The following is a 23,288-nucleotide window of genomic DNA, read 5'->3' on the forward strand; positions in this document are numbered from 1 at the left end:
ATCTGCGTGAAGAGGGGAAGGTGCGAGCACTCTCTCTCGGCCTCGCGCACGCGCGCGACCGCGTCCGAGGTACCGCCTAGACCCCTTCGTACCGCCGATGAGCGTATCCTCCACCTCAACGGCTCACTCGGACAGCTCGAGGTCAGGGAATATTTGGGAACCGCAGTCGAGCGCGAGCCGGAGCGGGGCGAGACGCTGTATCGGAGCGGGCTCGAAGTGCCGACTACTTGACGCGTTGCCTTTGTCGAATTATATTGTGGCGTGACTGTGGAGCGACAAACAAGGTGCAGATGCCCCGACGAGAGGCATAACATTTCCCACAACTTCGCGACGACGAGGGTGACTTGGTCCCATCTCCTGCTCGTCTCAGTGAATGCTATCTGCAAACGTCCGATTGGGGACCCGTTTCATGCATCAGATGCGACGCATGCATCACCGTCGAATCTCCTTGTACTCGCCTTGACCGACTTTCAGTAAATTATGAGGCATTCTAATTCGCGCTGCTATACGACTCTACTGCTTGCCGAGCTTCTCCTTGAGCCACGGCACAAGTTCTTCCCGCTTGAGCTCAATGTCGTTCCCGCTACCTTGCTCCTTACCGACCTGGGGCTTGACCCGGATTGTACCCTTGGCGAGCTCGCCGGGAGAGACTTGGACTGCATACGGGATGCGCTCCTTGTCAATCACCTCGAACTGCTTCGGCAGTTTCGGCTTCGCCTTGTACATGAACTCGGTCTGGTGCACGTGCGAATGAAATAGAAGAGTTCGCGTCAGAGAGTCTGGCCTGTAAAGGGACGAGATAGCTTTTTGCGCACCTTGATTCCAGCAGCCCACAACTCCTTGCACACCTTCATTCGCTCCTCCAAGAGTCCGTCTCCGAGACTCATGACAAACACCTCGGTCGCTTTCGCCCGAGTCACCGCCTGGCCTTGTTCTTGCGCCTTCTTCAACAAGAGCGAGAACAGGCGTTCGACTCCGAACGAGATTCCCACACACGGGATCTTGCCCGCCGCACCGCTCGATCCCGAGAACATGCCGACCAGCTCGTCGTATCGTCCTCCCGCAGCGATCGATCCAACTCCGATCGTCGACTCGTCGACTTCAGCCTCCTCGTCGTTGTTCAACGCAGGCTTCTTGCCCTTCTTATCCGTCTGTTGTTGCTGAGCAGCGGTAGGGATAGCTTCGGGCGAAGGCGCGACAGGAGCCGGTGGGGCGGACCCTTCGGTGACTGCTTCGTAAATGATGCCGGTGTAGTAGTCGAGTCCACGCGCGAGCGAGAGATCGAATGACATCTGGACACCACAATTCGATGAGCACAACGGGAAAAACAAGAGGATTTGCTCGAAAGGGCTCACTCGTCGCGTGACGTTGAAAATGTCGAGGTACTTGAAGAGAAGCGCCATATCTTCGACACCTTCCATCGCCGTCTTGTTTCCGGCGAGCTTCTCGTCTTGTCGCAGGCGTTCAACCAGCTCGGGTCCACCTGCAGATAGACAGGTGAGAGACCATCACACGGGGGAAAGGGTAGCTGTCCGAGACGAACCTTTGAGCTTGACGTATTCTCCAATCCGGTCGGCAACGGCACCGTCAAGACCCTTCTCCTCGGTCATCTCCTTGCGTACATCCAACCAAGGCATCTGAAAGAGCACTACACGTCAGTGCTGTGTGCTTGACATGTGTCTTCTGCGAGGCTCACCTTGTCGAGCTTGTCGACGGCAGACGAAATGGTTCGGATCTTGTCAGTCGGAACACCACAGACGGCAAAGATACCGTCAAGAATCTTGCGGTGATTGAGCTGAATGTTGGGACGAGCTGATTGTCAATGCGGTGTCTCTACCTGCCCAGATGACATGATACGCACTTTGATGGTGAAGTCGCCAATCTCGAGCGACTCAAGAACCTCGCAACCGATCGCAAGGACTTCAGCGTCGGGAAGCATGGGATCGTAAACGCCCGCGATATCGAAGTCCTGCTCATACAACTTGAATTCAGCACTCGGTCTAATTATCATCCTGACCGAGAATCCACTCACGCATTGGTAGAACTCGCGCATGCGTCCTTTGGTCATCGCAGGTTGATCACGGCGGTACACTTTCGCGATGTGGTAGCGCTTGATGTTGGGGAATTGAGATCCGTTCATGGCGAGGAATCGCGCGAACGGAACCTGCAGTGCGCCAACGTGTTTTCCCAAGGTCAGAGGCATGCTGCTTTTGGCAGATAAGAATGTGAAACTGACGGTAAGATCGTAGCGGAGCGAGCAGAGCTCTCCACCTTGGTCCTGCAAGTCGTAAATCAACTTGCTATCTTCTCCGTACTTGCCCGACAAGATCTCCTTGAGCTCGAACACGGGGGTATCGATCGTGACACCTCCGTGGAGTTCGAACACCTCGGTGATCTTGCGGAAGATCTGTTGGCGCATGTACATGTCCGACGGAAGCCAGTCTTTCGTGCCCTATACAAACCCAACGGTCGTCAACGTCAGCTGTCTCTCGCATACTGTACATTTGCAAGTATCCTCGCACGCACCTTGGGAGTCTTGAGGGTGAACTTGACCTGCTTGCCCTTGCCCGACTTTTTCGCATCACCTCCGACGGTCAATTTGGCGAGTTGCGCCTTGAGCTCCTTGAGCTGGTCAACTTGTTGCGAGATCTCCTCGGCGGCAGCTTTCTCCTCTTTCAACTTGCGCACGAGGTTGCCTTGAGTGACAATCGCCGCGTTCAGTTCGGCGGAAGATGACATGCTGATCGAGCGGATCGTCGAGCGAAGAGAGCGCGGTACAGTCGAGGCGTGTGCAGAGGTTCTCAGTCGCAATAGTGCAGTCCTCTGGAGCATGCACTGGCGAGAGAAGCGGGATTGCGTAGATGTCGATCAACAATCTCGAAGTCTGATCAATTATATATGTTCGAGCATTCTCGCTTCTACCGGATCTGATTTCGCTACGAATACAGCAGTCAGACCAAGTACCTGTACCCCCATATCGGCTTGCAACATGATAGCCCAAGAAAAAGCAATCTGGAACCACTATCTTTCTTGTAAAATTCGTAGCTCTCGCTCCCGAGCCGCGCCCGAATTGCATACCACAGGCCGTTCAACAAGGAATGTAGCTACAGACCCAAGGCAATAAGGGTCCAGTTGCTTCCTTGTCCTTGAATCTTCCCCGTTCCGCGCGCTCGAGACTTGAAGGAGTCCGATATCGCAAGTGGGTGGCACCTTCTCGACACTCCGCGAGTCTCCTGTACCCTCGTGCGTCACCATAACGTAGAAGCTGGCGAGCCACGATTCCGTGAAATCGAGCCCGCTCGGCAAGGCCTCGACTTGCCAGGAGTGTTTCCCTTGACTTGATACCAAAGGAGGGCAACATGCCAGTGCAGCTTTGACCTAGGCGCATATGTTGGAAGTAGTCGAGGCGGTCTTGCACCGGTTCTGGGGTGGCCTGAGGGGTTGAGTCGATCATCTCCAATCGATAAGAGGTTTTGTATCCGCTGCGCGCGTCCTCCCTTATTGAACCTTGATCGCACGATCTCGTTGTATGATGATTCTTCAGCCCGTGAACGAGTAGCCTCCTTCTCCCAACGAGTCGCTGAAGGTGCCAGCGCCTTGCCAATCTTCGACTGCTGGCGGTTCCTCGTATGCTGGATCTTCACGGGCAACGTCGAGCTCGTTCAGAGTGCCGCTGAGCCCTTCAACTCTGTAACTCTCGAGGTTGAATGCGCGGTCGATCCAGCCTGTTCCGTTGCCGTCCTTGTCGTCCCAACCGACTCCTTCCTCAAACTCTCGGCCTCGCTCCAGTCCGCTCACAGACGCGGTTTGCAGCCCGAGTGGTCTAGGCGGACCAAACACAGCCGGGGTCGAATACATCCAATCGTCCTGATCCATGTCCTGCACCTTGCGGCGGAGGAACTCGATCGCCTTCTTCTCCTGCTCGACGAGCTCTTCCCGAATGGTGGTGGACTTGCGCGGCAAGTCGAACGCGTCGACGCCTCCCCCGATCGCCTTGAGTTGCTCCTCGTGCGATGGAGGGGCGTTCGCGATCAAATCCAACGCGACGGTCTCGACTTGTGAGAATGGCAGCCCGACGAGAGAGTCGACATCGGAAGTCGAACGTGCTGGAGACGATGCGGCAGAGAGCGTCGGCTCCGGCTCGACCGAGTTCTGCGAGAGCGAGTGCGGGAAAGGGGCGGGGGCAGACCCTGCCGGCGAGGAGGTGGGCGAGAGTCCAGTCGGCCGCGAGTGCATGTAGGATCCTTCGTGACTGACATCGAGCGACGCATCCGGAGTCGACAGCTCCATCGTGTCGCGTAAGAGCGGCAGAGGGAACCCGTGAATTTTCTCGGATCCGAGCCGGCACGGGTCCGGAGTTTGAGGGGCAAAATCGCCCGCGTCTCGTGAGCCACCCGTGCCGAATCGCTTTCCCGCCGATACCCGTCGTTCCTCCCTCGCTTTGCTTTTGCTGTATCCCCAACCGGCTGTCAAGATGCTCACTGGAACGCTCCGCCTCACCGCTCGCACCCGCGCCCTGTCACGCGCTCTCTCGACGACTTCCCCACGTCTGGCGTTAGCCGACATCGAAGCTCTTGCCGCGACCAAGCAGTGGAAGGGCACTCACACGGATGGCAAGGACACGACGCTCCTCTCTGGTGGCGAGTTCACGACGGGATCGACGCAGAAATGGATCGAGGTCCACGACCCGTCGACTCAGCGCGTGCTCACACGGGTCCCCGAAACGACCCAGGAGGACATGACGAGGATTGTTGACCGTGCTGAAGCCGCATTCCTCGAGTGGAAAGATTCGAGCATCCTTAAGCGCCAAGCCGTCATGCTCAAGTGCGTCCCGCCGCCGCGCCGTCGCTGTTCGGGTCTTTCCCCTCTTCTTCGGCACGCCGCTCTGACCCTCTTCTTCGTCGGCACTCCTCGTCTTTTCTCAGATTCCAGGCGTTGATCCGAGAACATCACGATGACCTCGCTCGCTCGATCGTGCTCGAGCAAGGAAAGACTTTCGCCGACGCAAAGGGAGACGTGCTTCGAGGACTCCAGATGAGTCGCTTTGTTTGCGCTAAAATTCTCGCTTACTTTCGATACTGACATGCATTCTTCGATCGCTTACGTTGTCGAGACTGCCTGCGGAATCCCGAGCCTGTTGATGGGAGACAAGCTCGAAGTCTCGAAAGACATGGACACTTACACCCGACGGGTTCCTCTCGGTGTCGTCGCTGCCATCTGCCCGTGAGTCTTTCACCGAGCCTCTCCTGCAGGAGTTTTTTTTTCGAATAAAGGATGGGCCTGTCAAGCTGATACCGCTACCATGTGTCGCGCTTACAGCTTCAATTTCCCTGCTATGATCCCGCTGTGGGCAATGGCTATGGCGACCGTGACTGGAAACTCGCTCATCCTGAAACCGTCGGAGCGTGACCCCGGAGCAGCCATGATTCTCGCCGAGCTTGCCGAACAAGCCGGTCTGCCGAAAGGTGTCTTGTCCATCATGCACGGAACCGTCCCTCCTGTCAAATTCCTATGCGAAGAACCTCGCATCAAGGCAATCTCGTTTGTCGGTGGTGACAAGGCCGGTCAGTACATCTACGAGACTGGAAACAAGAATGGAAAACGTGTTCAAGCCAACTTGGGTGCCAAGAGTGCGTCCGTCTTCCCTTCTAGGCTGTCACCTGAATGCCAAGCTGACGCATTGGCTCGTCGACAGACCACTGCATCTTGATGCCCGATGCCAACAAGAACTTTGCGTTGAACTCCATCGTGGGTGCAGCGTTCGGTGCCGCTGGACAGCGATGCATGGCTCTTTCGACTCGTTCGTTCCTTCCTCCGGTCTGTTCGTTTTCTGAAATAGAGACTGACAATGCTTTCTTCGCTAGTCGTCACCATCGGAGAATCAAACGACTGGATCCCGGAATTGGTCGAGCGAGCTCGTGGGCTCAAGGTTGGAAACGGATTCGACCCCGCAACCGAAGTGTGCGTTCCTCTTCGTTCTTCCGGCCCGCCGGACTCTTGTCGATACTGACATGTTACTATTCGTTCCATGTTCAAAGCGGACCTCTCATCTCGCCTGCCGCAAAGGAGCGAGTCGAGACGCTCATTCAATCGTGCGCAGACCAAGGAGGCAAGATCGCGCTCGATGGTCGAGGCGTCAAGGTCGATGGCTACCCGAAGGGTAACTTTGTCGGTCCCACCATCCTTGAAGCGACTACCGACATGGACTGCTACCAGTGCGCCAGTTTCTCCGCGAAGCTCGGGTGTCGAACACAATGTCCTGACAATCAGTTTGACCTTTTCTTAGACAAGAGATCTTTGGTCCCGTGCTGACGGTCGTCAAGGCGAAGGACCTCGATGACGCTCTCGCGTTGATCAACCGTAACCGCTGTGCGCTATCTTACCTCGAAGCGGAGAGGTCGCATAACCTGACAAAGTGTTTTCGCGCAGATGGAAATGGTGCTTCCGTGTTTACGCAATCTGGAGCAACTGCGCGCAAGTTTGAGAAAACGGTTGAAGCGGGACAGATCGGTATCAACGCTCCGATTCCCGTACCGTTGCCCATGTTTGCGTGGTCGGGCAACAAGGGAAGTGTCCTCGGAGGTGCTTCGCTGTACGGACAGCGAGGATTGGACTTCTGGACTCAGCTCAAGGTAAGACTCGAGCTCGTAGCTCTCGAGCATGATTTCCTCGAGGTTCCGATAGCTGACTCTTTTCTGTTGTTGTTCAAGACGACCACTTCTCTCTGGCGCGCCGGGGATGCCATCGACTCGAAAGCGACGACCACGATGCCGACGCAAAATTAGATGAGCAAGGCTTTCCCAAACCCTCTCTATTCTTCCCTTTTCCTCTCGCAACCGGTAGTCTTGCATCTGTACTTTTTCCTCGGGCTATCTTGTCTTGAACCGAAATTCAATCCTTTAGTACCGCAATTGCCGTCCATCGCGAGGAGAATGCTGCAACTCGTGCGCGCGGTCCTCGTCCTCATAGACCGGGTTCTTGTCAGCCTACTTAACATCGTCTGTTCCACATGGTCTTGAAGGCTTTGTGAGAGTGAGAACAATCGACGGACGCCTCGGCGCTTTTGCACAAAAGCGAGAAAGCGAGATGGATCGCGAAGGTTCTAGAAATTTCTCGCACCGAAGATACCGGCGGCACAGAACAGGCCGTTCGGTCTCTTTGGCCTTCGCCTCTTCACCTCTACGTCCTCACAGCAAGCTCACGCAAGTCTACAGCACACACTCGAGCGAGTCGCTGCATCGCCTACATACTTACTCGGCGAGTACAACCACTACCAACGACGTCACACTTCTGCCCGTCAAAGCCCCCACTTTTATCGACCAACCCGCTCAGAGAGCTCTCGTCTCGTTGAACATCTACCCTACAAACCCTACAAACCTACGACACGCAAGCAGTAAAGATGGGCAAAGATTACTACAAGATCCTCGGCGTCTCGAAAGACGCGAATGAGACGGAGATCAAGAAAGCGTACAAGAAAGCGAGTCTCGCAACCCACCCCGACCGCAATGGAGGTTCGGAACAGGCGGCGAAGAAGTTCCAAGAAGTGGGAGAAGCATACGAAGTGTTGAGCGACAAGGACAAACGCTCCATCTACGATCAAGTAAGTCTCTTCCCTCCGTTCAACTTTCCCCCCCTCCTTCAGCTGTTGGTTCTTCTTGTCGGATTCTGGACAAGTGACTGACCAGTTGGCACCATTTCTTTTCAGTTTGGAGAGGAGGGACTCAAGTCTGGATTTGGGGGAGGAGGAGGAGGACAGGGTGCCGGCATGGGTGGAGGGTTCAATCCCTTCGCCGGTGGAGCAGGTGGTGCAGGAGGGTTCCCGTCTGGATTCACCTTCTCCTCGGCAGGAGGGCCCGGAGGCGGGTTCGGAGGGTTCTCCCCAAGTGACCCGAATGACATCTTTGCGAGCCTGTTTGGCAACATGGCGGGAGGTATGGGAGGTATGGGCGACATGGGAGGTGGAGGTGGAGGAACCAGGAGGAAAGCCCCTGGAGGAGGAGCGGGAAACCCGTTCGCCTCGATGGGAGGAGGATTCCCCGGTGGATTCGGCGGTATGGGCATGGATGTCGACGACGACCACGATATGGGTGGCTCTGCGCCGAAGAAACCTCCCCCAGAAATCAGTGAGTGATCGGTTTTCGACCCCAAGGCTGACGCATTTCGCTGACAGCCTCCCTTTTCTCCTACTACAGCGAAGCCGCTTCCAATCGCGCTCGAAGATCTGTACAAGGGCACGACCAAGAAGCTCAAGATCACCAAGAAGCTACTCAGTGGTCGCGAGGAATCCAATGTACTCGAAAGTGAGTCTAAGAGTCGGTTTGCTCTCCTCCTGCCTACAAGTTGCTGACGAGCATCTTCTATGCGACAGTCAATGTGAAAGCGGGTTGGAAGGCTGGCACGAAAGTGCGTTTTGCTGGAGCCGGCTCTGAAACGCCCTCGGGCCCTCAAGACATGGTGTTTGTGATCGAGGAGAAACCGCACTCTCAGTTTACGCGGGAAGGGGACGATCTCGTTTACAATTTCCAGGTGCCGTTGGTGGACGCTCTCTCGGGTCCCAACGGTGGAGGAACGCCAGCAAGATCGCTCACGCATCTCGATGGTCGAACGATCAATTTCAATGTGCCATACCCTCGCGGTGGTGGAGCTCCCCTCAAACCCGGACAGATCATCCGAATCTCTAACGAGGTGAGTTTTTCGAGACTGCTTGTCGTGTCCCAGATAACGAGAAGATACTGATCGTTTTGCAAATTATCTTCTAGGGTATGCCGATCACTCGCAAGAACGCAACGAAACCAAAAGGAGACCTGTTGGTCAAGATCGACGTCAAGTTCCCTGATCGTATCAGCGCAAGTCAAGCCGAAGGACTGCGAAAAGTTCTCGCTTGAACTTTCTCGATTCGGAATACATTTTTGTAGATATGGCAGTACCGCAATTATACCCCATTCTTTGGTTGTTCTTCAGTTTCGTGTCTGCGAGCTGTGAGCAGCCTGTGACGATTGACCGATCAGATCAGATATTTCCGCAAACTCCGGAACATTTCTGGTCTCTAGTCCCAGAGCGAAATAAGATGAGGGGAATCCCTCGCCACGGCTCTACCGGTCTACAATCAGCGATGGAAGGTGAGCCGAATGGCAAAAAGAGAGGACTCGGACATTTTTCCCTCGAGAGCATCGCCTTCAAGCCTCACCGCCTCCTCTCGAACCGCCTCTCTCTCTCTACTGTTCCTCCTGGATTGTACCAGACAGACCTAGTACACCTCTTGAGCTTAACCAGCAACTTCAAACAATGGCTCGCGCCTCTGCTTCGAAATCTTCATCTCGATCTTCGAATGCTCGCTCTCAACTCGCCGCTCCGGCCCCGGCGTTCTCCCAAGAAGGGTTTTCGGACGAGGAAGAGTATTCTCAACAAGTAGGAGAAGATTCAGAGGAGGATGAATGGGAACAAGAACGACAGAACCCTTCAACTTCGAATACTCGCTCTCAACACCAGGACGACGAGGATAGTGAGAGCGACGAGGACGACGAAGATGGAATGGCTGCTTACGAGAGTGATCAAGGTGAAGTCATTGACGACGACGATGACGAAGAGGTGAGTTGGGTTCTTTTTCGTTCCCAAGTTTCGTGGCTCACTCGCTTTCGACGCTTGATCATTAGGAGGCTATCGGGAAACGTGAGTGTGATTTTCCTCGAGCAGTGTTGCATGATTCCTTTGACTGATCTTTTTTCCCGAATTTCAGAACTCGCTTCGATTCCGTTCACTTCGCTCCTCAAGGCTCAGAAGCAAATGTCGAAATCGAATGCGCACGCTTCGAGGAAGGGTAAAGGGAAAGCTAGACAGGTGGACGAGGAGGAGGAAGACGAACGAGACGTAGACGACAGCCGCAAGCAGGGCAAGAAAGGACCGAAAGCGAAGAACTCGAAGGGTCGGAGCGCAGTCGAGGGCAGAAGCAACAAACATGCGTGAGTTGAAAGCTTTTTTGAAACCAATCAGCTCTTAGGTGTCATATGGGATTGACCTCGAGGGTTGAGTCATTTTTTAGGCCTACCGAGATGAGCACCAAGCGACCAGTCTCGCGCGCGAGACAAATCGTTGAAACAACAACTCTTGTAAGTGACTTTGCCCTTTGCACCATTTCTCGAGCATCTCTTGAATTTGCTCATCTTTCCCGGGTGCCGACTTTTTTTCTTTGTAGAAAGCGCGTGATCCTCGGTTCGACTCTCTCAGTGGTTCGGTCAACTCGGAGTTGTTCAATCGTTCCTACTCGTTCCTGTCTGGATCACTCGAAAAGGAAGTGGCGACGTTGCGAGCTACGGCGGTCAAAGCACGCAAGAACACGCAACTGCCCGAGGAAGAGAAGGAAAAGATCGAGGACAGTCTGCGAAGGATGGAGAACCGATTGGTCGAGCGGAAACGCAAGGATCGAGAGCAAGGAGCGCTCAAAGAGTGGAAGAAGGAGGAGAAGGAGAAGAGGCAGCAGGGCAAGGGAGCGTTCTATCTCAAAGAGGGTGAGTTTTTTTCCGGTCGAATTCACAGTGGGTAAAGGCTTGACGCATTGTTTGTCTCTTTTGCACAGCCGACAAGAAGAAATTGTACCTCAAAGCCAAGTTTGACGAGCTGTCGCAAGACAAGCGCAAACTGTCGAAAGCGATGGACAAGAAACGACGCAAGACGAGCCAGAAGGAGAAGAAACAGATGCCTCGTATCAGGCCGGGTGCAAGTGGTTGATCGCCTTTGAGAAAGTTTCCAGAGCTTTCATTCCGAGTTGCGCCTTGGACCGTAATGTCAGAAACTCGGATCCCCGGGTTTTCCTCTCTTTACCTTGTCCGGCTTTCGAGATGTCTCTGTTTTTCTGCCAAGCGCTCTCTTGCGGTCGAACTCGCGCGGAAAGGGAAAGTATGAGAAAACCTTGTTTACAGAGCGCGTCACTTGGAGAGAGAGAGAGAAAGGAAAGGTAAGACGACAAGTAAAGTGTAACGATCTATGCCTTGAAATCGAGCTTCGTGTATCCTTCGACCTGTACGAATTCGTCAATCCGACGTGGTCAGCCTCTTTCGAGTCGAAGGGAAGGAAGGAGAAAGGAAAACTGACTCGGTTTGTTCGGAGCAAGTCGAGGTACTTTTCAGTTAGAGGGTGGCACACTTCGTAGTGGTTGACACCTGAAAGGCGCGGTACAAGATGTCAGCACGAGTGCTACGAGGCAAGAACAGAGAAAGATGCTCAGAAGTCACCTTCAGTCCTCCAGCATTTCTGTAGTTCTTCCCGAACGAGTTTCGCCTCCATGACTCCGATCCACGATTGACGGATCTTTTCTTCCCGCTGCGCCTTGATTTCTATCGGGAGGCAAGGAGAAGCGAAGATGGAGACGATGGTCAGTTTCGCTTCGCTCTCGTGGAACCTCTCGTGGATGCTTTGGGTTGGACTGCTTGGGTCAAGCCTGCGGCCCTGCAGAGGGGACAGGCTGCTCTCGACGGGTAGGAGGTGCGATTGAGAGGCCAACAGGGTTGATCCGAATGTCACGATCCTCGTCATTGTCAAGCTCGAGGCGACTTGCGATACACTCTGGAGTGTGATTTCAGAGTGCATCGGTGAGCGGCAAGTCGGCTGGAGAGCGTTCCGAGGGCGAAACTTGATCAACGCGACATTTCGCTCGAGGCGAGGATCTGCGCCGTCTACGGTCCAAGTCGTCGAGCTCGCTGGGTGCGAGTCATGACGAGGCGCAATGTCGCGACGGAGATGCGAGTCGCTTGCACTGAGACGAGGTCGAAGGTGCCGAGGATGCAACAAGAGGCGAGCGTGTACAGAGAGAGATGGGGGAGACTGACCGAGGAAGTTGTCGGGCAGCGCAGATTGAGGAGGAGCCATCTTGGTCGAGTCGGGGTGGGAGCGAATGCGGGACGAGCGGAAGCGAACGAGCGGGTTGAACTGATTCACTCCGTCTGCGTCAACCCGACCATGCAACTCAACCACACGGGCATTCAAGCTGGGTCGGTCGCGCACCCCAAGCCGGCCACCGTCACCTACACGTACGGCACGGCTGGATTCAGAACCACGTGAGCTCGCTCTCGTTGCACCCTCGCGTCCCGAGCCATCTCTCTCAACTTGGTCGCATTCGCAGCGCCGATGTCCTCGACAGCGTCCTGTACAGGGTAGGCCTCCTCGCCGCCATCCGCAGCAAGAACCTCGCAGGCAAGGCCATCGGCGTCATGGTCACCGCCTCGCACAACCCGGAACGCGTGCGTTGACCCCTCCTGCTTGGACCCCCTTTCTCCCTCACGCTCACCACTTCACTTGCAGGACAATGGAGTCAAACTCGTCGACCCCCATGGAGAGATGCTCGTCTCGGCGTGGGAAACCTACGCGACCTTGCTCGCAAACGCACCGACCGACTCGGACCTCGTCAACGCCCTCGCTTCCATCGTGCGCGACACCAACACCGACCTGTCTGTCCCGTCGACCGTCATCTACGGTCACGACACCCGCCCCTCGTGTCCCGCCCTCGTCCGTGCCCTCGAGGACGGATTGACCGCGATGGACGCCCACAAGGTTCCAGCCGGACTCGTGTCGACCCCGCAGTTGCACTACCTCGTTCGCTGCACCAACACTGAAGGTACGAGCGATGCGTACGGCGAACCCACCCTCGAAGGGTACTACCGCAAGCTCGCCAAGGCCTACACCATCCTTGCCGTGCGTCGCCTCTCTCAAGTCCCTCTTGACCGCATTGAACTGAAACCTCTGCTTCCCTCGTGTGCGACAGAAAGGACGCCATCTCCTGCCTGCCGTGACTGTCGACTGCGCGAATGGAGTCGGCGCACCCGTCCTCAAGGCGTTCGCTTCGTACCTTTCGTCCGACATTCTCCCCGTCATCATCTCGCGGGACGACACGACCACGCCCGGACAACTCAATCTCAACTGTGGTGCCGATTTTGTCAAGACGAAGCAACAAGGTCCTGCCGGGATCCAGCTCGTGCCGGGACAACGCTACTGCTCGTACGATGGTGACGCCGATCGCATCGTGTACTATTATGCCGACGACAAGAACGTGTTCCATCTCCTCGATGGAGACAAGATTGCCGGCCTCGTCGCCGGGTTCATCATGGACCTCGTCAAGGATGCCGGCCTGACCGGGCTCGACGTCGGAGTCGTCCAGACGGCTTACGCGAACGGGGCCTCGACGAAATACCTCACCGATGTCCTGGTAACATTTTGCTCCTGTGTACTCTTGAATTCTTGGCAGGCGCTGATGAACCTTGCCCTTTGCGCGCAACAGGGAGTACCCGTCACATGCGTTCCAACCGGCGTCAAGCACTTGCACCATGCTGCCGCGTCCTACGACATTGGTGTCTACTTCGAAGCGAACGGACACGGCACCGTCCTGTTTTCCCCGAAATCACTCGAAACGATCGCGTCACACTCGAGTTCGAACCCTTCCGAATCACAAGCGCTCGCGAACTTGCGCGCGTTGATCGACGTGATCAACCAAACGGTGGGAGACGCCTTGTCGGACATGCTTCTCGTTGAAACGGTCCTCCTACACCGACAATGGACTCCAGCTCAGTGGGATTCGGCGTACCAAGACCTCTCGAACCGACTCGTCAAAGTGTACGTGCGTGATCGACACGCGTTCACGACTCGAGACGCAGAACGCAAAGTCGTCACTCCCGAAGGACTACAAGCTCAAGTGGACGAAGCGGTCGCCAAGGTCGAATTGGGTAGGAGTTTTGTCAGACCGAGTGGAACGGAAGATTGTGTACGAGTGTATGCAGAAGCTGCTACGAGGGAAAAGGCCGATGGTAACGACTTCTCTTTCTCTCTGACCCAGGATCCGCCAGCTCAAACGTGTCAAACCTACACAGCTCTCGCACAACAAGTTGCAGGGATCGTGTTTGATCTCGCAGGTCAAAGTACTCGTCCTGCCACGTTTGCCTAGATGGTAAGAGTCCTTTTTTTTTTAGATCCGTAGACACTGGTTGCAGTCTTTTGGTCCGTCTCTCGTTTATGTGCAAGTACAACTATTCCCTTTTCTGACAACGCTGAAAATGTCGCGACAACACGTCGAAAAGGTTATGCTAGAATGGAATCATGTATGACAAGCAAGTAGAGAAGACCCCCGTCTAGTATTTTGGGAAACATCCCCAAGTTTCCTTTTCAGTATTTCCTCTTCTTGTCCTTGCCCTCCGTTCTCGAACTCTTCGCCTTGCCTCCCGAGTACCCAAGTTGTTTGTCCTTGCCTCCTTTGTACTTGCCACTCGCAATCTTTTCAAAGATTCGTCGAGCCTCGCAATCGGGGAACGCTTTCGTGTTGGTCGGATCAAAGTACGACGATCCAAACTCCCACAACCATTCCGGTCGGACTTCGGTCACGGTTCGAATAAAGTTGCGAGTGGTAAGGACAAACTCTGTTTGTTTTGGCGCAGACCGAAATGAATCAGTACATTGTTTTTTTTCAAGAGCTGTCGGTGAGATTTACCGTTGTAGATGAGCCATTCGGGGTTGTGGTCGAGTCCCGTACTCGGGTGGACACCGACGACTTGAAGATCCTTGATGGTCAAGTACCCGTTCTTCTCTCCCTCGCGGTGCGCGACGTGCATGAAGAAACCGCAGGTGAGAGCTTTTTGAATGTTCTCATAGTACGACGGGTCCTCGAAAGCGGTCGAGACGAGATCCCTGCGGAATTTGAAATGCAGACAAACGCGTGAGCGGGAACTTTTCTTTCTTTCTTTCTCAACGTCAAGGTCGTGATCGTCGCAAGGCGGACTCACAGGTCAAGTTTCTCCATGTTCCTCTTGAGCTGGTTCCGGACGTTGTCGGCTTGTTGCATAGCTCGGTGCGAGACGTAGTTGTTCCAGCACCAGTTCGCATCGGGGTTGCCCTTGTACGCATGGTACAAGTTGAGCAGCGACAAGTGATCTCCAGCGGGGTGAGCGAATTGAGCCTTGGCTTCGTCGGCCTCCTTTCTCTGGGAATTCGGTCGAAGGTAAGGGTTCGGGACTGCAAGATTACCAGAAAACATCGTCAGTTTTGCGAATCCGATGACGACCAGAAACCGTTCTCGAGTCTTACCGGAAAGCATGGCAGCGATCGAGAGAATCTCGTTCGAACACTTGAACTCGGGCGAGACGATGAGCATCTTGGCGAGTTGAGGCTCGAGCGGGAAGGCAGACATGATGTCTCCGAGGGGAGTGAGGTCTAATCGAGAGCATACAGGCGTCAGCTGGTTCTCCCAAGATGCGATGAAATACATCTATGATCGATACTCACTGCCTTCGTCGTCGAACGCGGCAAGGTAGTTGAGTAGTTCGAGGGCTCGCATGACCGTTTCGGGCGCGGGAGGATCCATGTAGTCAAAGTGCACGAGATCGTCGACACCTAGCTTCTTGAGTTCGAGAATGACCGACGCCAAGTTGCAACGCAGAATCTCGGGATAAGTTTGTTCCTCGAGCTGCGACGAATCAACGTTAGCTCGCTTGCTACCGTATGGAAGAGAAAGAAGAACCAGGCTCACCTCTTTGACGAAATCAGATTCGGTGTACAATCGGAAACACTTTCCAGGTCTCGTTCGTCCGGCACGTCCAGCCCGCTGGTTCGCACTCGCCTTACTGATCGGGCTGACCAACAAACTCTCGACTCGAATTCGCGGATTGTAGATCTTCTGCTTCGAGAATCCCGGGTCGACGACGTAGACGATTCCATCGATCGTGAGCGAAGTTTCGGCAATGTTGGTCGAGATGACAACCTTGCGTCCAGGCGGGCCATCAGGCGTTCGTGGAGCAGGGGCTTTGTCGAAAATACGCTGCTGTTGCTGAGGAGGAAGCGAAGAGTACAACGGGACAGCTTTGAGGGGTCCCACGTGATGGGGTAGTTGATCGGCTTCGACCATGATTTTTCGGCACGCGTCTTCAATCTCTTCCTCTCCCGTCAAGAACACGAGGATATCGCCCTCTGGTTCGGCTTGGTGAATCATGAGAACGGTACGGATAGCGGCTTCGAGGTAATCGGGTTCGGGCTCGGGCGTGTAGAAGCTGCAACGGGAGAAATCGATCAATACCACAGACGTACTTTGAGAGCGGCGTTTTCTCTCTCACATTTCGACCGCGAATGTTCGTCCGGGAACCTTGAGCAGGGGCGCGCCAAAGAAGTAGTTTTGGAACTTGGCAGCATCGAGCGTGGCACTCATGACGACGATCTTGAGGTCAGGACGGCGCTTGGCAATGTCCTTGAGGAGACCCATCAAGATATCGGTTGCGAGGGTACGTTCGTGCGCCTCGTCGAGAATGACAGTCGAGTATCGCGACAGCATGTGGTCGTTCATCGCCTCTCGAAGAAGCATACCATCGGTCATGTACCTGTATACTCAGAAAGTCAGAATGGGTGCGCCCGGATCTCTGTGGGAAATCTTACGCACTTGAGGAAAGTGTTGGGGCTGGTGCAGTCTTCGAAACGGATGCTGTATCCGACTTCTTCACCCAAAGAAACGTCCATCTCGTCCGCCACACGCTTCGCGACACTCATCGCGGCGACTCGCCTCGGTTGAGTACACGCGACCTGGAGTCCTGGTCGACGGAGATGGGGCAGATCGGCATATGCGACGTATTGAGGGATCCTGTGCAGCGCAAATCCGGGAAATGTCAGCGGAATGCTCGATCTCGCGAAACAGGAAAAAGCGGCTGCAACGCACTGAGTCGTCTTTCCGGATCCGGTCTCTCCCGACAGGACGGTGAATTGACTCTCGTTGAACATGGTGAGGAACTCGTTCATCTGTTGGTGCACCGGAAGCTTCTTGCGGACTTCGAAGATGTCGAAGTAGCGCTTCGAGTGGGGTCGCAGCGTGAACGGGTTGACCGGACCTGCCTACTCATACACACCACTCGAATCAGCTCAGGAAGCAGTCTGTCAAGGCGACCATCGCGAGCGATGGCGATGTTGACTTTTCTGATCGCCTCATGCGCGGTCCGCCTTTCGGGAGTGAGTGAGGGGCTACGACACGTACCATGGCCGACTCGACTTGCTTGCCGTTGACCTTTCTCGGGATCCATCCATCGAAGGGCGCAGCGCCTCCGTTCGCACCGCCGGTCATCCTTTGATGAGGCTCGTTCAGGTGCGCCAGGTATGGGTTGTCGACGGGTGCATCGGTACGTGCACGTTTGCTCGTCGGTTCACTCATGCTGCTGAGGGTCGGAGCTGGGTTGTGCGGGCGCGCGGGCGATGAAAGAAATTCCAAGCCAAACTTTCGAGAGTTGTAGTAGCCTTTTGTAAGTAGCATACATTCTGGGCTGTTGTAAGGAAATCTCAATCTTTGACCCATCTCAGCTTGTCGAGTTTCTGTGCCTCGCAGTGTTGCTATAAAGTAGACTATCGCTGGTTCAGACTCAGCGAAAAGAAAGATTTCTGTTACCGTCGCCACTCTCCAATTTTCGGGAATAATACTGCGGATGACCTTGATTACATGCCCTACAGCCTCGGAACAGATGACGACGAAAAGAGCATAGGTATACGTGATGACCATTGAGCCAATCAGAGCTTGGCGCCCAGTCCGAGCGCGAGACGTAGCTCTTGGCCTAATAGTTTTCGCGAGATGGTCAGCAACATACGGGGTCGCTCGCAGCGACAGGTGGGTAGCTTACGAATGCCTGTATCCAGCATGATCTCTTCCGAACCCTGTCGACAGGACCGATCACAGTCAGAACGCGCAGCGCAATCGTAGACCAACAGCAGGAATCCCATGAACGTTGACTGAGCTCGAGGACTTACACCTGGGATCGCGACTCCTTTAACGTCGCGTCTGATGCGCTCGATCCTCTCTCCGATTCCTCCTTTCGTGTGCCCGATTCCTCCGAGGATCTGTACCGCTTCCCGAGCGACGAGCTCGAGCGTGATTGAGGCATGCGCCTTCATGAGCGCGGTCGTTCCGCTCAATTTGGCATTTGCCTCTTCGCGTGGCAACTTTTCGACCATGTAGATAGTTGACTAGAGACCCAGGCCCTGTCAGCATCAGAATCGCAGTAGAAAAGGAGAAAGACAGCCCACCTCGATCCATGCCTGCTGGGCTTCAATGACCCTGGCCATGTGTGCAAACTACCAACCGACAGCCAAATCGTGTTAATTCGTGAATGTAGGTACAGCAAGCTTTTCGTCGACATGCCTTGTTACGAATAACTTCTGAATCGATGAGCCGCTTGCCAAAGACCTTCCTGCGGTGTGCATAGTTCATGGCGTCCTCAATACACACGCGAGCGAGACGCTGAGCGACGAAGATCTGACATCGCAGCGGAGCGAGGTGAGCTCACAACTGCGTCGAATAGCAGATGCTGCAGAACTTACGATCATGTGGCGCTCGGCGAGGAAATTCGAGAGGATGAGCTTGAATCCGTGGTCCTTCGGGCCGATAATATTTTCGACCGGTACTCGAACATCCTGGCAGATCGCACCAAGACAATCTTGAGGTTTCCTACAAAGAAGCGTCATTGGTGAAGGCAGGGAGGGACTGACCTCGAATGTCAGGAAGGTAGTTCCTGCGCAGTGTTGGCCCGACATATTCATCCTCCGGGTCTTGACCCCTTCGCTTCGGGGAATCAGGAGGAACGAGATGCCGTGAATGTCGCCAGCCTTGCCGGATGTGCGTACGGCCGTGGTGAAATAGTCGCAGTAGATTCCGTTCGTGATCCATTTCTTCGTTCCATTGACGATATAGTGCTTGCCGTCGTCACTCAGGACAGCAGAGGTTGACAGGTTCTTGACATCAGAACCGGCATTCGGTTCGGTAATCGCAAGACAGATGCGCTTCTTGCCGCTGAGCACTTCGGGGAGAACTCGGTCCTGGAGTGCTTGCGAGCCAAAGTTGTAGACCGGAGGCAGTCCTGAGGAGGGCGGGCAGCAATGAGTCTCGCTGCGAAAGAGGGTGACGCTGTACAAGGTCGAAGCGGCGATGCTCACCGATCTGGAGGCCTCCGCAGAGACCTTGTCCGACGCCAAGAGAGCCACAGCGGTGAATCTCGTCAATCACAATCATGTTGTGGCTGTCGAATTATGCGCGATCGTTCAGCAAACAGGTTCTCTGGGCACTGAGCTCAACTTGGCTCAACGCACAATCCGTCCCACTCTTCAGCTCGGACGCCGCCAAAGACGGTCCCGTCGGGTTTGGCCCACTTCTTTGGAATTTTGTGGCCGAACGCGAGTACGGTCAAGAGGCCGACACGGGCCATCTCCTGATAGACCTTGGGGTCGATCACCTTGGTCTCCTCCTCCCATTCGAACGGGACGTCCATCAAGTGCTCGTCGACCCATGCTCGGATCGCCTCGCGCAGCTTGTAGTGCGACTCGTTGTAGTAGGGCGAGGGAAGGTCCTGCGGCCGGAACAACCTCGATCAGGTGGGGAAAGCACTGTGCGAGCGATCACGGGCGAGTTCAGACTCACGCGGTAGAACGCAGGTTCGGCATACGGAGTGAGAGATCCAAATGTCATGGTCAGACTGAGGAGAGATCAAGAGCAGGAAGACACCGGTGAGGCGATTTCGGGCCAAGAGCCGCGTCCGGCGCCGGCTGTCGGCGGTTGCGCACGCGCTCGCACTGCCACTTCATCCGGATGCCGAATCTCGCCTGGGCGCTCGCCAGAGGCGCCGCTCTTCGGATAGCGCTCTCGTGGACTCGACTGCCCGCCTTGCTGGTCCATCGCAACGAGCTCACGTCGCCGTTGTCGTCCTGGCAGCGCTGTGAGTTGCATCATGCCTCATCTCGCTCCAGCTCTCATTTGCTCACGTCGCCTCCATCCGGTGCAGTACAGGAGGGCTACTACCTCTTGTGCCAACTCGACCTTAATCCGTACGCCGCCGGCTCGTTCCACGCTCCGCCGCTCCTGCTCGCCCTCGTTGGACCCCTGTCGGACCCTGCTGCTGCTCCTGCGTGGCTGGCGTTCGCTGCATGGACGCTCGCAGATGTCGGGATTGCGTGGGCTCTCGCTCGCGTCGCAGACTGTCGCGACAGAGGCAGGGTCCTCGAGGATGAGGGCGAGAAGCGCTGGTCAGGCGCGACCATCGCGACCCTGTAAGCTTCTTGCGTTCGACTCAACGTTTCGGGAATCATCTACTGACACAAAGGGACAACTCTGTTGTAGCTACCTCTTGCACCCATTCTCGATCGCAACCACGCTCGCCCGGTCGACCGTGGTTTTCCCGAATCTGTTCCTAGCATTAGCTCTCGAGTCTGCCGTATCGGGTGAGTCGTCCGTACACATGCAGGAGGAGTCTGGATCTAACGGCTGTATCCGCTTCCTAGGCTCGCTCGTCTCGGCAGCGTTTCTGCTCTCCTTTGCAACTCACCTCTCCCTGTACCCAATCTTGCTCTTGCCCGGGCTCGTATTGCTCGCCCACTGTATGCGCTCGAGCTCGCGATCAGCTCAAGATCTCCGGACGACTGCCCTGCGCGGAGTTTTTGCGTTCGCAGCGCATCAAGCGATTCTGCTTTTGGCCAGTCGATGGTATACCGGCAGCTGGCAATTCCTGTCGAGCGTCTATGGAGTCATGCAAGTTTCCCCTGCTTTTCCACTCTGAATCACAGGCGCTTACGGTTGATCTGGGAGCAACAGACTCACGATCCCTGATCTGACTCCCAATATTGGCCTGACGTGGTATTTCTTCATCGAAATGTTTGATCATTTCCGATCCTTCTTCCTCGTGGTCTTTGCACTGCATCCGCTCGTATACGTCGCACCTCTGACGTACTTTTACCGGTGAGCTTGTTCACCCTGTTTCGATGAAGACCGCCGTTCCCTGACAAATCGACTCGCGGCGCCTGATTGCAGCAAAGATGCCTTGTTCTCGATCACACTGCTCATCGGCTGCTGTACGTTACTCAAGAGCTACCCGGTACTGGGCGATTATGCGCTCTGGCATGCCCTGCTCGCATGTTTCTCGGAATACGTCCCGTGTAAGCCAGATCTTCCCCCTCTCGCTCATCACCTCATCTCGGCTGTTGCGAGGCACTGACCCATTTCAACATTATGGCCTATTCCTGCAATCCAGACATTTCGTCACCCATGGTTCACGCCCTGCTGCCCCTCTACGCCCTCCTCCTGCTCCCGACTTTCCATTACCTCTGGTTGTACTCGGGATCCGGCAACGCCAACTTTTTCTACGCGTCCACTCTCGTGTGGGCCATTGGACAAGGAGGATGGGCACTCGAGTTTATGCACGCGAGGGGCAAACGACAAGTCGGACTCGGACTCAGTAAAAAGGGTCGCGAGAAGGTCAAGGAGGGAAAATGGGCGATCGTTCAGAGGTAGAAACAGCTAGATGGCAAATTACATGTATACAGACAACATTTGGCACACAATAAGAGAGAGATGCTGTTTGCTTGAAAAGGGGAGAGTGTATCCAAATCTAGAAAGTTGTAGTCTCCTTGTTGCGAGCCGTCATGAAGTAGGGTTGGTCTGATCCCTCGTGCAGGGTACCGTCTCCACTGTCGCTTCTGCCTGTTTCGTTGTCCTTCTTCTTGCTCACAAACCCAACTATCCAGCCGACTACGTACAACGCGACTGCGACGCCAAGAAGTGCCCAAAAGACGGCCTTGACTGCCGTAGGAGTCGCCGTTTGTCGATCCGATTGTGCTTGCCACTCGTCAAATCCCGATGCAACTTGCCAGTACGCGAGCCCGGTGATGGCAAGACCTACGACGATGTGGACCAAGCGGACCGGGGAGGGCATCGGACGAGTGAAGGACGGATGAGCCGAGGTGAGAGGCGCGCCGCCCTTGGTCAGGTGCGCGACAATGCCAAGCAGAGGTTGCACGACAAAGAGGGCGAGGAGGATGATACCAAGCCTATTGGCGCATGCACACTTCTCAGTCTCTTGGTAATTTGAGAATCAGAGAGGACGGTGAGAGCTTACCTGGTGTGAGTGTCCATGAAATGGCCACTCTCCTCCTGCGTGATGCCGATAATTGCCGCGACGACGATCAGGATGGAAGAGAAGAGCTGGATGGCTCGGTGGGCCGGGAACCACGAGCCTGATCGACCAAACCGTGCGAGGAGGATACCAGCCGGAACGAAAAGAACAGCGGCGACACTACCAATGACAGCTGTGACAGTACATACTGCGTGCATCAGCTGGAAAATAGTCGAGCAAACAGGAGGACAGGAGCGGACCGTGCGCAATAAGTATCTTGTCCCGCTTTGACCATCCCCCAGACGTGTTCGTTTGCTGCTCCTCGGCAAACGGCGCCGCCACATCGAGATTAACGCCGCGCGCGATATCCATGTTGAGACTACCATATGGTCTATTGTGCTGCTCGACATTGGCGTTCTGATCGGTGGACGCGGGGTCCTTCGAAGCCGAAGCATAAATCAGGTTCAGCTTGCTAGTTGCGCGGTCGATGTTGGTGCTGGCGACTGCAGATGAAGTAGGATAGTCTGAAGGTGGCTCGAGTGCTCGCAGCCAGGCGACCGTGGTGAACTGAGAGCCCGTCGTCGCGGTCGAAAGCTCCGGCAGAAAGGTGTAAAACGCCTCCGTGTCTGTCGCCGAGTTTGTCGAAGCCAACTGAGGGGTACCATGAGAACCTGAGGGGAGGCGATGCGAGAGAACCCAAGTGACAGCAGTACCAGACAGCATCGGCCAGGCCATCAGGAAGTCGGCATTTGCCATTTTCTGTGCAAGCGCGACCGAATTAGTGCCGCTCATCGAGTGCAATACGGATCTAGACTCACGCTACCGAGTCCTAACGCCATCCAACCTGTCTCTTCGACGGCATACGTGGTCGAATTGAGGTGGAATAGGGCATGCGCTGGGATCCGGTTCGAAGGCTTGAGCACAATCGCTTGGACCTCGCGTTTGCTTATCGAGAATCACTTACTCGAGTTCGTCACCACGGTAATCGCAAGTTTATTGACCGTCTTCATCGATCCCGACAGCGTCCCGTTGGTTGCCCCGGGGAAAACGGTCGATAGTTGCGCAGTGGTGAGAGCTGCGAACGCCTGCGGGAGAAACATGAGCGCGCTTGTTGCGCCTCCTGCGAAGAGTTTCATCGATGGCGCTGTGTCGCTTGATGGACTTGAAAAGAAAAGTGCTGGACAGAGATGCAGACCGAAAGAAGCAGAGTTGATGCAGCTGTCGCGCGAAGAACGACCGATCCAGGCAAGGAGCTTCTCGAGCCTCGATCATCGATCAGGAAGTTCCAACCTGAATTTCATATTTCTCGCGCGAGCTTCTTTTGCGCGTGTTGACTGCTGCAGCAAGCCGCAGTCGCGAGAGTGATCGGCGTCTTCGCAATTGGCTGCGTTGCGATTGGTCGCAGCAACGGCT

General features: G+C 55.2%; 11 protein-coding genes across 11 annotated transcripts; 5 read left to right on the forward strand and 6 right to left on the reverse strand.

Moving 5' to 3' along the window:
* Positions 1 to 513: 513 nt before the first annotated feature.
* Positions 514 to 2,739, reverse strand: HTS1 (histidine--tRNA ligase; the record flags this gene model as incomplete). The annotated part of the gene is made up of 9 exons (XM_076679640.1): positions 514 to 735; positions 816 to 1,292; positions 1,356 to 1,483; positions 1,544 to 1,637; positions 1,697 to 1,795; positions 1,862 to 1,969; positions 2,033 to 2,164; positions 2,237 to 2,452; positions 2,527 to 2,739. The coding sequence occupies 9 exons, from the start codon at positions 2,737 to 2,739 to the stop codon at positions 514 to 516; spliced, it is 1,689 nt and encodes a 562-aa protein (XP_076533188.1).
* An 801-nt stretch (positions 2,740 to 3,540) lies between these two features.
* Positions 3,541 to 4,290, reverse strand: JCM15063_000684 (uncharacterized protein; the record flags this gene model as incomplete). The annotated part of the gene is made up of 1 exon (XM_076679641.1): positions 3,541 to 4,290. The coding sequence occupies one exon, from the start codon at positions 4,288 to 4,290 to the stop codon at positions 3,541 to 3,543; it is 750 nt and encodes a 249-aa protein (XP_076533189.1).
* Positions 4,291 to 4,474: 184 nt separating this feature from the next.
* Positions 4,475 to 6,785, forward strand: JCM15063_000685 (CoA-acylating methylmalonate-semialdehyde dehydrogenase; the record flags this gene model as incomplete). The annotated part of the gene is made up of 10 exons (XM_076679642.1): positions 4,475 to 4,824; positions 4,926 to 5,046; positions 5,114 to 5,223; positions 5,320 to 5,630; positions 5,696 to 5,800; positions 5,865 to 5,961; positions 6,039 to 6,215; positions 6,287 to 6,369; positions 6,430 to 6,632; positions 6,711 to 6,785. 10 exons carry the CDS (start codon positions 4,475 to 4,477, stop codon positions 6,783 to 6,785), a joined length of 1,632 nt encoding a protein of 543 aa, XP_076533190.1.
* A 614-nt stretch (positions 6,786 to 7,399) lies between these two features.
* JCM15063_000686 (uncharacterized protein) lies at positions 7,400 to 8,885 on the forward strand (the record flags this gene model as incomplete). The annotated part of the gene is made up of 5 exons (XM_076679643.1): positions 7,400 to 7,600; positions 7,706 to 8,123; positions 8,193 to 8,300; positions 8,369 to 8,685; positions 8,760 to 8,885. 5 exons carry the CDS (start codon positions 7,400 to 7,402, stop codon positions 8,883 to 8,885), a joined length of 1,170 nt encoding a protein of 389 aa, XP_076533191.1.
* A 400-nt stretch (positions 8,886 to 9,285) lies between these two features.
* On the forward strand, positions 9,286 to 10,725 carry JCM15063_000687 (uncharacterized protein; the record flags this gene model as incomplete). Its single annotated transcript, XM_076679644.1, has 6 exons — positions 9,286 to 9,588; positions 9,654 to 9,669; positions 9,737 to 9,959; positions 10,040 to 10,106; positions 10,193 to 10,505; positions 10,574 to 10,725. The coding sequence occupies 6 exons, from the start codon at positions 9,286 to 9,288 to the stop codon at positions 10,723 to 10,725; spliced, it is 1,074 nt and encodes a 357-aa protein (XP_076533192.1).
* A 253-nt stretch (positions 10,726 to 10,978) lies between these two features.
* JCM15063_000688 (uncharacterized protein) lies at positions 10,979 to 11,862 on the reverse strand (the record flags this gene model as incomplete). The annotated part of the gene is made up of 4 exons (XM_076679645.1): positions 10,979 to 11,014; positions 11,089 to 11,156; positions 11,229 to 11,330; positions 11,823 to 11,862. 4 exons carry the CDS (start codon positions 11,860 to 11,862, stop codon positions 10,979 to 10,981), a joined length of 246 nt encoding a protein of 81 aa, XP_076533193.1.
* A 90-nt stretch (positions 11,863 to 11,952) lies between these two features.
* PCM1 (phosphoacetylglucosamine mutase PCM1) lies at positions 11,953 to 13,927 on the forward strand (the record flags this gene model as incomplete). Its single annotated transcript, XM_076679646.1, has 5 exons — positions 11,953 to 12,050; positions 12,116 to 12,233; positions 12,295 to 12,684; positions 12,755 to 13,195; positions 13,268 to 13,927. The coding sequence occupies 5 exons, from the start codon at positions 11,953 to 11,955 to the stop codon at positions 13,925 to 13,927; spliced, it is 1,707 nt and encodes a 568-aa protein (XP_076533194.1).
* A 218-nt stretch (positions 13,928 to 14,145) lies between these two features.
* On the reverse strand, positions 14,146 to 17,161 carry JCM15063_000690 (uncharacterized protein; the record flags this gene model as incomplete). Its single annotated transcript, XM_076679647.1, has 10 exons — positions 14,146 to 14,396; positions 14,468 to 14,664; positions 14,760 to 14,988; positions 15,061 to 15,186; positions 15,259 to 15,439; positions 15,503 to 16,019; positions 16,083 to 16,343; positions 16,403 to 16,600; positions 16,676 to 16,848; positions 16,988 to 17,161. 10 exons carry the CDS (start codon positions 17,159 to 17,161, stop codon positions 14,146 to 14,148), a joined length of 2,307 nt encoding a protein of 768 aa, XP_076533195.1.
* A 350-nt stretch (positions 17,162 to 17,511) lies between these two features.
* Positions 17,512 to 19,459, reverse strand: JCM15063_000691 (acyl-CoA dehydrogenase family protein; the record flags this gene model as incomplete). The annotated part of the gene is made up of 10 exons (XM_076679648.1): positions 17,512 to 17,555; positions 17,622 to 17,655; positions 17,749 to 17,964; positions 18,025 to 18,072; positions 18,140 to 18,253; positions 18,319 to 18,411; positions 18,487 to 18,854; positions 18,931 to 19,013; positions 19,084 to 19,340; positions 19,412 to 19,459. 10 exons carry the CDS (start codon positions 19,457 to 19,459, stop codon positions 17,512 to 17,514), a joined length of 1,305 nt encoding a protein of 434 aa, XP_076533196.1.
* A 120-nt stretch (positions 19,460 to 19,579) lies between these two features.
* Positions 19,580 to 21,274, forward strand: GAB1 (GPI-anchor transamidase subunit GAB1; the record flags this gene model as incomplete). Its single annotated transcript, XM_076679649.1, has 7 exons — positions 19,580 to 19,706; positions 19,773 to 20,037; positions 20,108 to 20,208; positions 20,269 to 20,515; positions 20,579 to 20,722; positions 20,795 to 20,919; positions 21,015 to 21,274. 7 exons carry the CDS (start codon positions 19,580 to 19,582, stop codon positions 21,272 to 21,274), a joined length of 1,269 nt encoding a protein of 422 aa, XP_076533197.1.
* Positions 21,275 to 21,371: 97 nt separating this feature from the next.
* Positions 21,372 to 23,011, reverse strand: JCM15063_000693 (cytochrome and DOMON domain-containing protein; the record flags this gene model as incomplete). The annotated part of the gene is made up of 5 exons (XM_076679650.1): positions 21,372 to 21,810; positions 21,879 to 22,068; positions 22,136 to 22,634; positions 22,694 to 22,770; positions 22,840 to 23,011. The coding sequence occupies 5 exons, from the start codon at positions 23,009 to 23,011 to the stop codon at positions 21,372 to 21,374; spliced, it is 1,377 nt and encodes a 458-aa protein (XP_076533198.1).
* Positions 23,012 to 23,288: the final 277 nt, after the last annotated feature.

Source organism: Sporobolomyces koalae, assembly GCF_050403365.1.
Source record: "Sporobolomyces koalae JCM15063 DNA, S_koalae_JCM15063T_v1_ctg25, whole genome shotgun sequence".
NCBI lineage: Eukaryota > Fungi > Basidiomycota > Microbotryomycetes > Sporidiobolales > Sporidiobolaceae > Sporobolomyces > Sporobolomyces koalae.